The sequence below is a fragment of the Mustela nivalis genome, assembly GCF_964662115.1.
Source record: "Mustela nivalis genome assembly, chromosome: 2".
Classification (NCBI taxonomy): domain Eukaryota; kingdom Metazoa; phylum Chordata; class Mammalia; order Carnivora; family Mustelidae; genus Mustela; species Mustela nivalis.
The window spans coordinates 168,091,022-168,107,725 of NC_139021.1; the positions used below are offsets into that span (position 1 = coordinate 168,091,022).

Consider the following 16,704-nt stretch of genomic DNA (forward strand, 5'->3'; position numbering starts at 1 on the left):
TATTAAAACAAATTTTCAAGCGTCAGGCCCTTTCCCTGTGCTGCGAGCGTGCCGTCCCGAGCCTGCAGGGGCCGTTCTAAGTTTACACAAGCTCCCGGAGCGAGCAAGAATAAACAGAGCAACAAGGATTCCGCCCGGCGAACCCCACAAGCTCCCAGGACTCCGCAGGTTCGAGCGCGGGTAAGCATTTTTAAACAGCCAGAGATCACGTGGCCACCGGCAAGCTCCGCCACTGGCCCTCGGGCTCTCACACTTGGCTTTGGCGCCGAACCTTTACGCCCTTGTGGATGCAACCATTGGCTCCGCTCTCGGAGGGAATACGGGCCAAACTCACGATCAAGGCTTTTATGAACGAAGCTTCCGACTAATTCTCAGGAAAAGTTCAGCAACAAATTGAACAATAAAATGAAATCCACTGGGGGACGCCGTCGAAGGCTCTTTTTGTCAAAAGGAAAAGAGAAGACTCGACCCTGACTCCCCCTACGCTCTCCAGGGGCCGCGAGGATGGTTCCGTCTAAGGCGCGGACTCCGCCTCCACGGGCGCCGCCATTTTGTTTGGCTGGACGGGAGCGAGCGACGCTTTGGGGGAGGGGTCTCGTAGGCGCCTCACTGGACCCCACGGCCGCGCTGTCGCTTCTCGCGGGGAGTCCTCCCCGGTGAGGGCCGTGGAACCATGTACATAAAACAGGTGAGGCCTGTGCGCCCCGCCCACCCCCTTACGGGCCTCTGAGGACCGCTCCATGAAGCAGGGGTGTCCCGGTGCGACCCGCGGCCTCCCGCCTCCCGGCGGGGTTGACCCAGAGCTGGACGCGGGCTGCGGGGGAGGGGAGAGGCCCCGCCCCGCGGGCGCAGGGGCCGCAGAGGATCGGGGCGCCCTCCTGCAGCGCGCTCGTCTGAGGGAGCCGTCTTTCCGAGACGTTTAGAGGGAGCGGGCCTTCCTGGGTGGGCCGGGGGCGGGCTGGGGGCCGCGCCGGGGGCGGCCGCGGCGGGGCGGGCGGCCGCGTTGTCCTCTCGCCCCGCGCCGCCCATTTGCATGGGTGTATGGAGAGGTGGTCTCCCCGGCCCGGAGACGCCCCTGGGGGGCTCAGATTGGGGTGTCAGCGTAGCCCGGGGTCTTTGTCCCCGAATTAATGGGGACGTCAAAGGGACCCTCCTCCTTGTAGAATCTGTAGCGCCGCCTCGTTCACTTGTTTACTTCTGTCAAAATGGTCTTCCCGCGCGAGAGTCCACCGCGGAGATGAGCCCCTCCACGCTCTTGGGAGAGAAGTTTCTCCCTGGGATGCGTTGGGCTTGAAGCGCCCCTTCCTTGGAACGGCTCCTTACCTTGGCGGGCGGGTGGGTCCGAAAGAAGCGCCCACTGCTCTTGGAGTAAGGGAAGCCGGGGCCAGGCCGCCCGCTGGACACGTTTTGCTTAAAGCAGTGTCCTACTGAGCGCACGAACCTTCTACGATGCACTTGATTCTGAGAGTTCCTTACCAGGCTCCTGATGGTTAGCTCCTAAAAAACCGCGCTGTCCGTCGTCGCGGATAAACGGACTGTGGTTGTTGACGATTTTTAATCACCCTCCTCCAGCAGGAGTTTCTCTCGTAAGAAATGGAAGGTTCTCTGTCTTGCATTAAATGAGAAACCCCCTGAAAAGAGGAGAGCCAAGGAGAAATGTTTAGGAGTTGCGTCTTTTAGTATGTATTCTCTGAAAGGTATCTTTTTTTTTTTTTTTTTAATTTACTAGGTTATTATCCAGGGTTTTCGGAGTTACAGAGATCAAACAATTGTAGATCCCTTCAGTTCAAAACATAATGTTATCGGTAAGTGTTGATGGTTTGCAAAATCAGATTTATGTGTAGAGAGCCATTTAAATTCTGTCTGGGCTTGAGGAAAGAGGAATTGGCTTTGAATATTACATGAATTTATACTTACTTTTTCTGTATGAAATAGCATGTCTTGGGGTGCCTGGGTGGCTCCGTGGGTTAAAGCTTCTGCCTTTGGCTTGGGTCATGATCTAAGGTCCTGGGATGGAGCCCCGTATCGGGGCTCTATGCTCCGCAGGGAGCCTGCTTCCTCCTCTCTCTCTGCCTGCCTCTCTGCCTACTTGTGATCTCTGTCAAATAAATAAATAAAATCTTAAAAAAAAAAAAAGAAAGAAAGAAATAGCGTGTCTTCTATCTGCTCTGAGGAATTGCTTATTTTATGCATTTAAAATATTTGCATAAGGCGATCACTAGTTACTCATTTTTATTTAGCCTGGTATGTATGAAAGTGTGGCTTTACAGCGAATGACACTAAATTTAGCATTTGAGCTGTTCTGTTGTTGATATGTCATTTCTTAATTAAAAAGCCCACGGTTTCCTTATTTCAAAGATGGCCATTATTTATTCACAAATTAGATTGTTCTCAGAGTTTTTTTTTTTTTTTTTTTCTGTCATACTATTTAAGGTCACACCATGCAGCAGCTAGGTAGAAAAAGCATAAACTTTAGAGCATAACAGAATGGCTTTCCAATCCTGGTTCTGATACATTTTCAAACTTGACTCCCTGAGGGGTTTGTAAAGGGGAGCTAATGATACTCATCTTACATGGCTGTTGGAAAAATTAAATGAGAAAGTATATGTGTGAGGGTAAAGAGCTACAATGATTATTGTTCTGCAATACAGTGTTTAGTTTAAAGACTCTTCAGGTGATATTCTCCATTTTTTGCTGATAGAGCCAGCAAAGGTGTTTCTTGAAGTTCTGCCGAATTTTTAAAGGCCAGAAGAAACTGTTACAAATAGACGTCTATACATTGTCCTCCTTGGCGTGGTTTATTGGTATATTAGACTGCTAGGTCTACCATTAAATATAGACTAACTGGCTTAAACAATTTATTTTATGACTTGGAAATTCAGGGCCACGATCAAGGTGCCAGCACAGTCACATTCTGGAAGTCACCATCTTCATCATCATGCTCATGTGACCTCTTTGGTTCTCTCTGCGTCTTCCTTATTAGAACACTAATTCAATCATGAAGGCTCCCCCCTCACAACCTCACCTGATGCTGATTATCTCCCAAAGGGCCCCTATCTCCAAATACCAGGCATTTGGAATTAGGACTTCCAGCATATGATTGGGACAGGGGAGTGGCACAATTCAGTCTGTCTCACTTGGTAAGGTGAGACTCATATGGAGATCAGTCAAGGGCAAACATTATTTTGAAATAAATATTAAATTTAAAAAATTGAGGGTAAGAATGTCAACTACAGTTAAAAAAAAAAACTGAGGGCAAGAAGAAAACCTACCCTCAGTACATCATTTGTTGCTTGTAGTTGGGAATAAAGGAAACATTTTCCCCCTCCTGTACCTGTTGAATAGTTAAGTTAATTGGTGTGTTATAAGGATAGATTTACCAAATATTTTGCTTATATTTTGATTCTAAGTGCCTTCTGATTTTCATCAACCAGAAAATCTTTAGAAATGGAGAAAAATAAATAATTACTAGGTTTATATTTTTTCTTTACAGGTTAAAAGTAGATGAATATCTTAATTATATCAGTGTTACAATTTTATAAATGAGCTATAAAATGATACCATTATTACCTATGATGATTAGATTATGTCTGTAGGATCTATCAAATATTTTTGTTTTAGTTATTATCAAACAGCTGTTTATTGCTTTGTATGCAACATTAGGGTTGTTAATAGTTATAGTTACAAAGGAGATTGTCTTAGTGTTCTTTCTTTTGTTTGTTTTAACAAGCCTAATATGATTTTACTGCTTAAACATGTTTTAAAAACAGGTACCTTAATATAAGAAAGATTCAAAGTAGTATAGACTGAGATTGACATTAAGAATACTCTATGAAAGCGTACTACTTTTGTTATTTAATGATTTTGACTTTGAAGATTGGAAGGCAGATATCTCTTGTGGTGATGTTTGAATCTCTTGTTTGAATAGTTGAATGATGTCTGAATGTACCAAGCATATACCTTTTTAAGGTTACCTTTTTTGTAACTTTTTAACAGAAGAAATAATATGTTAATTATAGAACATTATGGGAGAGTTTAAAAGCTAAAAGGAAGAAAAAAAAAAAACACTAATCTTGCCCAGAAATAGCCATTCTTAATATTGACAATCTACTTACCTGGTTTCCTAGAAAACAAGACAATCTACTTACCTGGTTTCCTAGAAAACAAGAGTGCAAGGCACACTCAGCTACTAATAAGGCTTTAATGGGAAGGTGCAGTCTAAGGGCTGGCATGAGGAGGAAGGCTGGTCATAGTTTTATAAAGAAGGCACAGCTGGTTTGGGGGTCAAATTAGATAATTTTCAGACAGACTTTATGAACCCACCATGTGTGGGAAAGATCAGATGGGAAAGGAATGAGAGGGTTTTGTTTGCAGGTTCCTGTCTCTGATTGGTCATTTTACCACACAAGGCATGAGTTCCCCCATGTCCTTGGGTTGTGTTACTCTGGGGACTTAATTCACCTGAAGTGAATTGGTTTCTCACAGATCTGAGCTGAGTGTGTACCCAGGATAGGCTGAAACAACCTACAGTGATGGAATACTGAGCCTTTCTGTTGACAGGCAACTAAGACTTGGGTCCGGGCAGGTGAATCTGGGGCACATACAAACTGGATCTATCTCGCAGCCCTCCAGTCTTTTTGTCTGCATAAATAAGCCTTTGTAGGGGCGCCTGGGTGGCTCAGTGGGCTAAAGTCTGCCTTCAGCTCAGGTCATGATCCCCAAGTTCTGGGATCAAGCCCTGCATCGGGCTCTCTGCTTCGTGGGGAGCCTGCTTCCTCCTCTTTCTCTCTCTGCCTGCCTCTCTGCCTACTTAAGATCTCTGTTTATCAAATAAATAAATAAAATCTTTTTTAAAAAAATAACCCTTTTTAAATAAAAATGGGCTTGTATTGTTATTTATTAGTAATCTATTTTTTCTGTTTAAATTTTGAATATCTTATTCTATCATTAAGTATTCAACATGCTTAAAATTACTGTATAGTATTTAACTGTATGGGTAAGAGTAATTCTTAAAGGGAAATTTAAAAATTTTAGGTTGTTTATTCATGAGTAGATTATAGTTTGAGCTACATGTAATTCTTTTAATGATATGTTATCTTGTAAACTTTTATTTAGAGGTAATTTTAAATTTATAGAAAAGTAGTATAAATAGAAACAATACAAAGAATACTCCTACCTCTTTTATTCTAATGTACCTGTTAACATTTTCCTCAGTTGCTTTATCATTTGCACACGCTCACCCTTTTTTTTCATAGAGTAAGTTATGTAGGTCATAGCCCTTTACCTTTGATGTCAGTGTATGCCTTCTAAGAATAGGGATATTTTCTTACATAAAACACAGTAGCGTTATCAACTTCAGTAAATTTGACATTAATAAAATAATCTTCTCTTCATTTTCCAGTTATACTGATTGACCCAAAAAAGTTCTTTATAGTGTTTTTTCCTCCTCCAGTACAGGATCTAATTTAGGATTAGGTATTGCAGATAGTTGTCGTGTCTCTTCAGTCTCCTTTAATCTGGATCAATTCCACAGGCTTTTTTGTCTTTTATAACATTATTTTTAAAAAAAAGAACAGCTACATAAATGATGCGGTCTTCTGAGGATATTACATCTAGAAGTGAAGACATCATTCTGTGTCCTTCTTTTTAAATTATGTTATTTTTGATCACCCGGTCTGGGTAGTTATCTGGTTTTTCTTCTGTGCAGTGTTTGTCCTCTTGCAACTAATAAATAGTATGAGGATGGGAAATGATTTTGGACCGTGCAAATATTGTGCTCCTTTGCAAAATTTCCCCCTAGATTTAGTATCCATTGACGATTCTTTCCTTTATTTTTTTTTCTTGCCTTTATTTTAGTGTTTACAAAATAATTTTCCATTTCCAGATTTCCTTTCACATTTACTGTGTGGTATTCTACTGTGAGCAAGAGTTCTCCTTCCTTAGCTATTTATCTATAATTTTATTATCAGTTTAGAGTCATGGATTATTCCCCCTCCAGCACAGATTTATAGTTCATCTAATTATTTTGGTGCTCAAATTGTCCTAGATTAAGCCAGTGGAAATCTTTTTCAAGCTGGCTTCTGTGTCATATGCCTTCCAAAAAAAAAAGTGTTTTATTACTTTCATAACATTTTTTTTATGCTTTACTTTGCATTAAAAATGGTAACTGTAAGGGCTGATTTGTTCAGGATATCTTGGTCAAGATGAGAGAGGTTGGGAATTTTGCTGAACAAGAAAATTCAAATGAATTTATTAAATCAAACATTTGATATCTTATGTATAGAATTGTTTATTTCTGAAGGTAGGTAGTTAAAAGTGCCTTATACTTGTCTACTTTTGTGATTCTGAGATTATACATGATATAATCATAGGGCTAATCATAAGTACTTTAATAAACAAAGAATTTAAAATGATTATTTAAGTATTAAAAATTTTAGCAACCTGTGAGTCTAAATTTTTTAAAAGATTCCATTATATATAATTAAAATCGAGTTGTATATCCATAGTAATGATTGTAATTTATGAAAACCTGGTAACATTTGATTATTTCTATTAATTTTAAACTATTTAGAAAGAGCAAAAGAATGAATGAAATAAATTTAAGAAAAAAAGCCATTAGATGTCTCTGCAAAAAATTGTACTCATTTGGTGTTTAAAGCTGTTTATTGATTTCTTTTGTTGTATTTAATTTTAAATATTAAGATGTTAAGTTAGAAAGTAGAGTATAAAGTTTTTAATACTTTCAGTAAGGTTTTAATTTTATTGGTCTCTATGCAAAGTAACATGTACTTTTTGAAATTTTATAGTGGGCAGAAATGGATCTGGAAAAAGTAACTTTTTTTATGGTAGGTATTGTTTTTTAAATTCTAAATATATTAAAGACCCTGGGTATTTCAGGTAATTTATTTTAAAAATCAGTTTTCTAAAAAAATAAAAAATAAAAACTGGTTTTCTGAGGGGTGTCTGGGTGGCTCATTTGGTTAAGTGTCTGACTCTTGAACTCAGCTCAGGTCTCAGTCTCAGGATCATGATGAGTTCAAGCTCCTCATTGCACTCCTTGCTGGGTATGGAGCCTACTTAGAAAAATTGGTTTTCTGAGGTGTGTCTGCATGAAACTCAAATACTTCTTCATACAGGGTTGTGATTTAGTGTAGAGGATTTCAAGTATAATGATATAATGATCTGAGTTCTCTGTACTTAGTAAATAATGAGCTGAGATAATGGACAGAACAATCTCTATCTTTGCACTTTAAAAAGAGGTCTTTGGTCTGCCTGCTTTGATGGGTTGTGAGACTCATCAGATAATACAAATGGAAGTGCTTTTTAAACTTGAGTGTGGTATATAAGTGTTGCAAATTTGTATATATATATATATATATATATAAATGTAGATGTAGAAAAGCTAATATTGTTTTGGAAAGTGGATCATCTTTTTGTTCCATTTATGTATTCATTTTTAAAGTATGCTTTGCATGCAGTCTAGGGTTTGAACTCATGACCCCAAGATCAAGAGTCACTTGCTCTACTTACTGAGCCAGTTAGGTACTCCTCTGTTACATCTTCTAAAAAAATGCTTTCTGAATCTTTTTTTTTTTTTTTTTTTTTTAAGGATGGAAGGGTATAAAAAAATCTCAGATTCAGCGAAGACCGCTGTCAATTTGCGGATAAATAGCTTTGAAGATTGTAAGGATAAAGTGCATTTAAGTGGGGCACCTGGTAGCTCAGTCATTTATGCATCTGACTCTTGGTTTCAGCCCAGGTTGTGATCTCCGGATTGTGTGGATCAAGCCCCAAGCTGGGCTCTGCACTCAGCGCAGCCTGCTTAAGACTCATCCTTCTGTGGTGCCTTTCCGCACCACGCTCTCATTCTCTCTCACTCACTCTCAAATAAATCTTTAAAAAATGTTATTAAGTATAATAATACCTCTGTTAACAAATTCTTCAGAGAAAACATTTTAATAGTTTTGAATTATGTAAGAAGTAAGTTGCAAAAATTTTGAACCTCTTAGTTGAGTAGTGCTTGAGGAAAAGCAGGGACCTTAATTAGAACAAAGGCTTTATCCCTTCTGTGCTCACAAATCAATAGCTCTTTAGTGGTTGTAATTTGGTGAAGGTGAGAGAGTGGGATTGGAGTAGAAGTATTTTGTGATCTCCAGGGAGATGAAGGTAATTTGAATCTATCCTCCCAAGATGATTATAAAAGATAAAGCACTCCATGTCCACCCTCAGCATACATATTCATACATGCACACTCAACTCTTAGAATGTCAAAGGTCTCCTGGGTGGATTGGGAACAGGACAGCTGAATAGAGTTGCGTTTCTGGGGCAGGGTCGTCCAGTTAGATACCCCATATGGAAGCAGGAATGGCTTCTTAAAGCAGATAAGCATTGAAGTAGAATATGAGAATCTGAAATATGTCCCTGTATTTCCCACTTAGTTCTATTTCTTTTGGCCAAAAGTATCCAAGGATATTGTAGGAATATATCCTATTTTTTTATAAATATTTTGATGTATATTATTTATATCTAGTAGGTAAAAACAAAGTGTTAGCCACTCAGTGTATACTTTGATCAAGAGGTAAACTTTAGTTTGCATGTCTCTCTTTGTTACCTTAGTGTGTTCTCTTTTTCTTTCCTTAAATGTTTCAGTGGAAACTTCTTAGTATTTTTCTTATCATTTCGAAGGTAATTAGTCTGAAATATAGACAAATCTGCATATATGAAATAATCTACTTTATCTGCCTTGTTCATTACCTGGTAGAAGGTATGGAAAGGTGTAAATAAGGCATAGATCTTTTTTTAGACTGTACTAATAGTTATGTTTTTGTATTTTTAGCAATTCAGTTTGTTCTTAGTGATGAGTTCAGTCATCTTCGTCCTGAACAGCGATTGGCTTTGTTGCATGTGAGTGAAATTGCTTTGAGATGTTATTGATATTATGCATTTTTTAAACTACACTGTTGATTCTGGTAAATAAAATCATTTGTTCAAGCTGCAGATCTTTTGTAAACATGACACTGTCTTTAAGTGTGTTAATTCTGCTGTGGAATTTAGCCTCCTATATTAATGCGTGATAAAGGCCTGATTTTTATATAATGGTAAGAAAATTGTAGGATTTTTCTATTGATGGGTATGTCTTTATTAAGAGTATGGTCTGATAATGCTCAAAAGCAGATTTGCTAAGGAGAAAAAAGAGTTTGAGATTAGAAATTAGGAACTTTGAGACTTAGAAGTTATTGGGAGCATAGAGAAGCAGTAATTGCAAATTAAACAACATACTTGTTCTATTTTTGGCCATATTTGTAAGTTAAATGGTAACAGCATTTTCCAGTATGAAAGATAAGTATATTTATGGTAAGTAAAATTGTTAGAATTTTTCATCAAATAATTATGAATAGCAAACTGAAGAAATTCCAGAATAAAAAATTATAAAAGTCTAAAATAAAATGATAAAATTTCTTTTTGGTTTGAATGTGACTTATAATTAGTTTTAAGACTAGAAAGTGAAAATCCTAAGTATATCTCAATAGAATCTTTCACAGTTAGGGAGGTATTTTGGTTGTTTATGTTTTTTAGTCATTATCTTTTATTTAGCCCTCTTAAATTTGTATTTACAGCCCAGTAATCAAAGCTGGTTACCTGTAGATGAATTTTTTTTAGGTTTCTAAGATTGGCATTGAAAGAATAACCTCTTTAGATACCGTTCTTTATTGTGTTGATTTACACAGTTTCTAAACTCTGGAAATTCTTTGGACTTGGTATAGAAGTAGCTGGGTCATAAATTGGTCTATATGTGACACATGTTAGATATGTGTCGTTTCATGGCAGATTTAAGATTATGTAGCATATTGCAGATAGTTTAAAAAAGTTGAGTTCCAGTAATTGTGTATTTGTTAGGGTTCCTTGACAGCATTAAATGAGTCTATAAGAGAAGAGCCTCAAAGTGTTGTGATATTAGCAAATAAGTAGAATTAGGTGGGCATGGGGTCTTAAATTCTAATAAAGTGGTCTTCAGAATACGACCTAAATACATCTGATTTGCTATCTTTTGCATATTTCTCGCGGATTTAGTGAGAATCTAAAACCATTTGGTTGAGAAGTATTGTTATCCTAATCCAGTGTCTTTGCTCTTTTGACAAGAAGAATATATTGTAGTCTGACTGGATTTTTTCTCCATTTAATTAGGCTTGTTACCATGCACTAAATTTTAAAGGCATTGAAAGGGGGGAAAAAAAAAAGATAAGGAATGTGAAAATCCCACTTAAATGACCAATTTGTTTTTTGCATGTTTTAGGAGGGTACTGGTCCTCGTGTCATTTCTGCTTTTGTGGAGATTATTTTTGATAATTCAGACAACCGGTTGCCAGTGAGTAGTGGGTTTTTTCCCTAGTAATAATGTTGAGAATTTTATTGATGCAGCTGATTTTCTTCCAAGTTTTGAAACATTTACAAATGTACTTAAGCTCTTATAGTTTATGCTAAAATAGCTATGCAGTTTACATATTAATTTTGCCTTAAAATTGTAATGAACATTCTAGTAAACAGAAGGGAGGTTGTGTAAGCTGTTGTGAAAAATGTCTTTGTCCTAAGAATTGATATTCATAGCATATCTTTAGTGAGATTTCAAAATAATGTTTATGGCTATGGATTCTAGAATGACCTTACTAACTAAAATGTTTTCCACTTTTACTGTGAAATTAATTTTGGGCTTTTACATTTTTTCTTAGATTGATAAAGAAGAAGTTTCACTTAGAAGAGTTATTGGAGCCAAAAAGGATCAGTATTTCCTAGACAAGAAAATGGTCACGTAAGCATTTTCTTTGCATTTTTATTTCTTTACAGAGTAAAAGTATTTTACTTACTCTGTTATATGGGTTATATATCCCTTGTGTTCAACAAACCAGTAGTTTGAGCATTAACATAAGAATCAGGATTCTCAGGGCACCTGGGTGGCTCTTTTGGTTGGGCATGGGCCTTTGGCTCAGGTCATGATCCCAGGACCTTGGGCTCCAGCTCTCTGCTCAGCGGGGTGCTTGATTCCTCTCGCTGTCAAATAGATAAAATCTTTGGGGCGGGCGTGGGAAGAATCAGGATCCTCTGAGGCTGATATAGTAGGTGGCTCAATGACTATAGTCCCTCATGCTCCTTAACCCAGGAGTCACCCTTCTTTTTTTTGCTTATCGTTGGGTTATTCATCTGAAAAAATTTTTTTCAATGTTTATTAACAGGAAAAATGATGTGATGAATCTCCTTGAAAGTGCTGGTTTTTCTCGAAGCAATCCTTATTACATTGTAAAACAAGGAAAGGTAAAAAAATTGTATGTCCTTTTTTTTTAGAATTTGTTTTCTGAATATATTTACTTGAATGATGAACTTAGCTGATTGATTTTAGTGGTTAAGTTGAAGCAAAATGGACATTACTGTCATTTGTTTTCATGATTTATTTTTTATTGATGTCATATTACCTTTTATGTGCGCATAAGGTACAAAGTAGATCTATTATGTAGTGGGATACAATAATTTCAGCAGTTGTGGGTCTTGTCTTCTTAGTGGCCTATATCACTTAATAAGATGTCCTGTACTAGAAGACATTATTGGTTTGTGAAAGTCACAATGAGCATATTTAAGAACAGTATAGAGAGGCGCCTGGGTGGCTCAGCTGGCTAAGCATAAAACTCTTGTTGTCAGCTCAGGGCTTAATCTCAAGGTCATGAGTTCAAGCCCTGCATTGGGCTCCATGCTGGGCATAAAGCCTAACTTTAAATAAATAAATAAATAAATAAATAAATAAATAAGAGTACTGTAGAAATTCTATAAAAATAACATTAGAAAAAAAATTACTTCATAAAAGTAATCTTCTGTTACTTAATATATCATAGAGTTAAAATGATTAGAAAGTTTACATTGCCAGAAACCTATAATTCCACAAACTGTTTTTTCCTGTGGAGATTATATTTTTTTATAGTTTTTATTAGTTACATATTTTCTACTGTTTCTTCATATACTTTAAACTGTACCTAAGATAATTTCTTTTTTTAGAACATACCCTGCAGGGCGCCTGGGTGGCTCAATGGGTTGGGCCTCTGCCTTTGGCTCGGGTCATGATTCCAGGGTCCTGGGATCAAGTCCCACATCAGGCTCTCTGCTTGGCAGGGAGCCTGCTTCCTCCTCTCTCTGCCTTCCTCTCTGCCTACTTGTGATCTCCCTCTGTCAAATAAATAAATAAAATCTTTAAAAAAAAAAAAAAAAAAAAAAAAAGAACATACCCTGAAGTGTTCTCATAGTTTGTTGTAGTGTATTTTTGGACCAGGGGAAAGTTCTTTTTAAGTGTCCTCTTATTTCGTATTGGAGGATTTTTAGATATCTGTTGGAAGGTTAGCATCCAGGAGAGGTGATTAGGAAGAGTATGGTGTTTCACATTTGGGAAATTGAGAGCAAGTTTTTGGAAAGACCAGCTTTATAAGCAAGGAATTTTTTTAAATGGAGGCTGATTATGGGAGCCCATTTTTTTTGCGTCTCCCCTACACACATACAAATAGGCCCCTATACTTCATTTCAGTTTCTGCTTATATGTCATTTCATGTAAGCCATCCATGATTTACCTCAACTAAAAGAGTGTTGCCTTGGGGCACTCGGGTGGCTTAGTGGATTAATCCTCTGCCTTCGGCTCAGGTCATGAATCCAGGGTGCTGGGATCGAACCCCACATCGGGCTCTCAGCTCAGTGGAGAGTCTGCTTCCCCTTCTCTCTCTGCCTGCCTCTCTGCCTACTTGTGATCTCTGTCAAATAAATAAATACAATCTTAAAAAAGATAAAAAAAAATGTTGCCTTTATCCAAGCCCTATGTGTTTTCTCTGTTCTTTCATCTCCCACTAGAATGCAAATTCCATGAGGGAAAGACCTTTTCTGTTTTGTTAATTGATCTTTTCCTAGTGCCCAGCAGAGTGGCATATATGTTGTAAATATTTGTTAAATATTTTTTAAGTGAATAAGTTGAATGACCATGCATAATTGGGGTAATCAGGGATAAGGATCTGAAGGAGGGAGTGCGCCTGGGGTGGCTTGGTTGGTTGAGTGGCCAACTCTTAATTTCAGCTTGGGTCATGATCTCCAGGTCCTGAGTTCAGTCCCTGAGTGAGCTCCATGTTCTCTGGGAAGTCAGTTTGGAGATTCTCTCTCCCTCCTTCCTACCCTCCCCCCCCACCGAGCCCCTTGCTTGAGTGTGGGTGCCTTCTCTCACTCTCTCTCTCAAATGAATAAATCTTTTTTTTTAAAAAAAGGATATGAAGGATTCTTTGATATATGTATACTTTTGATAGACAATATTTTCTTAGTTCAGAACTGATTCTCTTTTTATGTAAAAGTCTGATTCTCTTTTTATGTAAGAAGTGTTAGAGTAACTCAATTCACTTTTTTAATGCAGTGAGAGTATTTTTTGCCCTTCGTGATTAGTTTTATTTTTATGAATATGGTAAACTCATGGTGTTTAAAGTTGCATGTCACTTTGTGCCACTTTCTGTGGTTTTTTTGCATATATATTTTTTCAAGATTTTTTTTTTTTTTTTTTTTTGACAGAGAGAGATCACAAATAGGCATAGAGGCAGGCAGAGAGAGAGAGGAGGAAGCAGGCTCCCTGCTGAGCAGAGAGTCCGATGCGGGGCTCGATCCCAGGACCCTGAGATCATGACCTGAGCCGAAGGCAGCGGCTTAACCCACTGAGCCACCCAGGTGCCCCTCAAGATTTTTTTTTTAAGATTTTTATTTATTTATTTGACAGAGAGAGAGAGAGAGAGCGAGCACAAGCAGGGGGAGCTACAGGCAGAGGGAGCAGGAGAAGTAGGCTCCCTGTAGAGCAGGGAGCCCGATGCGAGGCCCGATCCCAGGACCCTGGGATCATGACCTGAGCTGAAGGCAGACGCTTAACCAACAGAGCCACCCAGGCACCACAAGATTTTATTTATTTTAGAGAGCATGCTCAAGCAGGGAAAGTCACAGAGGGAGAGAGAGAATCCCAAGCAGACTCTACCAAGTGCGGAGCCCAATGCGGAGCTTGGTATCATGACCCTGAGAGCACAACTTGAGCCAAAACCAAGAGTTGGACACTCAGCTGACTGAGCCATCTGGGTGCCCTGCCATATATTTTTAAATAAGATTTTAAAAATGCTTTTGCTTATTTAATGGTAACCAACTCTGTTAGACAGTTATTTTTACCTGTCTATATTTAAAGCATACCATTTCTGGGGTATGTGGATGGCTTAGTCAGTAGAACATGTGACTCTTGGGGTTGTGAGTTTAAGCCGCATGTTGAGTGTAGAGTTTACTTAAGAAGTAATAGTGTGTGTGTGTGTGTGTGTGTGTGTTTAAGATTCTGTTTTAGAGAGAGTATACACAAATGGGGCAGGGGCAGAGGGAGAGGGAGAGAATCTCAAGCAGACTCTGCACTGCTTGGGGAGATGGATTCAGGCCCTGATCTCACAACCCTGAGATCATGATCTGTGCTAAAACCCAAGGATTGGACACTAAACCAGCTGAGCCACCCAGGTACCCCTGTTACATTTTTAATAGTATCATTACAGCTTTTTAAAACTATAGAGTGATAGTTTCCCTCTTGTAAAAATATTTTGTTCTTTCAAAATGGAGTACATCTTTTATACCTTACAATGTTGACTAAGAAAAAGTATGGTGATGGGATGTTCTTCCTTCATTTTTAATTTAGAGTTTTATTCATAAATTAGGTTGAAGAATGTATCAATTCTGTTTGGATTTTCATTTGATAAATTTCATTTACATAAAGGACATACGGTTGTGTAGGTATATACATTGCACACATACGGTTGTGTAGGTATATACATTGCACAAATTATATTCTTGAAGTGATACTGAAAACTTAGCATGTGAATACTCTTTCAAGGTAGAGTTCTTAAAGAGCAGTCTGTAGCTACATAGTAATTATTTTTGTAAAATTTGTAGATCAACCAGATGGCCACAGCACCAGATTCTCAGAGACTAAAACTATTAAGAGAAGTAGCTGGTACTAGAGTATATGATGAACGAAAAGAAGAAAGCATATCTTTAATGAAAGAAACAGGTAAAGAAATTTGATCTTGCCTTATTTTATGAATTACTTTGTCATTGTGTTATTATAGTTGTAAGGGCTTTTATCTCGTCTCAGGAGTATACTGTTTGATAATTTGCCTATATACTGAATGGAGAGAAAATTAGTTGGTGACATTTTAAGTTGTGAGATTTCAAATAATTTCTCTCTCTAAATAAGGAGTTACTGTTAGATAATAATGCCTTTGTAGGTCAACGATTTTGTGCCTCTACTGTCCTCATTGTTAGTGAGGATAACAGATTTGGGTGCAGTCCTCAAAAAAAAAAATTGCTGGGAGTATCAGCTGGCATTAGGTTTTAAGTTGTTTAGGAGCAAGTAAACGGGAAACTTCTGATCTTCCTTAGTACATGTATTATGGAAACCCTACTTAGCTTCTCAAGTACTGTGTTCTGTCATGTCTTAGAATCCGACAGTCTTGAGTTCCTAAAGGAATTATTTATTTCCTTTGCCAAGGTGGTGGTGCAGGGGGAAGATAAGTGAAATAGGTAGAAGGGATTAAGAGGAAAAACTTTGAGTTATAAAGTAAGTCACAGAGGTGAAAAGTACAGTATAGGGAATATAGTCCATGATACTGTGATAACGTCCAGTGACAGATGGTAACTACACTTTTCATGGTGAGCATTGTGTAATGTATTGAATAATGGAATCACTGTTTGTGTACCTGAAACTGATAGAACATTGTATATGAACGAAAATAATGAAAACTTAAAAAGTGTCATTATGTGTAACTTTGTTCTCTGATGCTTTTCATCATAAAGTGTTTTGTCATTTTACTTTCTTAGATTTGATTACCACACACTATCCTATAATGCTTTAGTTCTTAAGATTGATTTTAACTCATGATATATTTGAGAATAGATATTATTTACATAAAAATTTTATTCAGCTCCTTCACCCCTCTCTCATTTCTTTTTAAGAGGGCAAACGGGAAAAAATCAATGAGTTGTTAAAATATATTGAAGAGAGATTACATACCTTAGAAGAAGAAAAGGAAGAACTAGCTCAGTATCAAAAGTGGGATAAAATGAGACGAGCCCTGGAATATACCATTTATAACCAGGAGCTTAACGAGACTCGTGCTAAACTTGATGAGGTAAGGAATTTTGTTACTTGAATTCAGAGTGATTTTTATTTTAAGCTCATTCTATATTTATACCTTTCAGTAATTTTTAAATGGAAACTTAAAATTTTTATACCTTTTAATGAAATCATTGGTCAGTAAATTTGTTCTTTCAGTATCCCAAGGGAAAAACGCCTAGACCTGTATGGTCCTTGCTATGATTTTACCTGAAATGTAATCAGGTGCTGGTGCAAGGCAAACCAGAATGAGGAAAGCCACCTTTAAAAGCTTTGTGAAGGGGTACCTGGGTGGCTCAGTCAGTGAAGCACGGGACTCTCGATAGCAGGGTTATGAGTTCAAGCCCCACATTGGGGGTGGAGTTTACTTAATAATTAAAAAAAGTTTCATGAATTTTTTTTCTTAGCTTTTTATTTTTTATTATTTTTAAAAATTTTTAAAAGATTTTATTTATTTATTTAACAGAGAAAGACATTGTGAGAGAGGGAACACCAGCAGGGGGAGTGGGAGA

The 16,704-nt window shown here is 37.8% G+C and overlaps 1 protein-coding gene across 3 annotated transcripts in view; it reads left to right on the forward strand.

Moving 5' to 3' along the window:
• Positions 1–535: 535 nt before the first annotated feature.
• The window catches only part of SMC3 (structural maintenance of chromosomes 3), a 37,474-nt gene continuing 21,305 nt past the window's right edge, over positions 536–16,704 (forward strand). The window contains exons 1-9 of one of the 3 annotated variants that reach the window (XM_082720197.1): positions 536–688; positions 1,730–1,805; positions 6,807–6,845; positions 8,837–8,904; positions 10,295–10,366; positions 10,728–10,807; positions 11,229–11,307; positions 14,971–15,088; positions 16,033–16,208. In XM_082720197.1, coding sequence (XP_082576323.1) covers positions 674–688; positions 1,730–1,805; positions 6,807–6,845; positions 8,837–8,904; positions 10,295–10,366; positions 10,728–10,807; positions 11,229–11,307; positions 14,971–15,088; positions 16,033–16,208 — 723 coding nt within the window. In that variant the 5' untranslated portion in view covers positions 536–673. Of the gene's footprint in view, positions 689–1,729; positions 1,806–6,806; positions 6,855–8,836; positions 8,905–10,294; positions 10,367–10,727; positions 10,808–11,228; positions 11,319–14,970; positions 15,089–16,032; positions 16,209–16,704 lie in introns of all 3 variants that reach the window. The other 2 variants (XM_082720198.1, XM_082720199.1) reach the window with 2 other exon arrangements.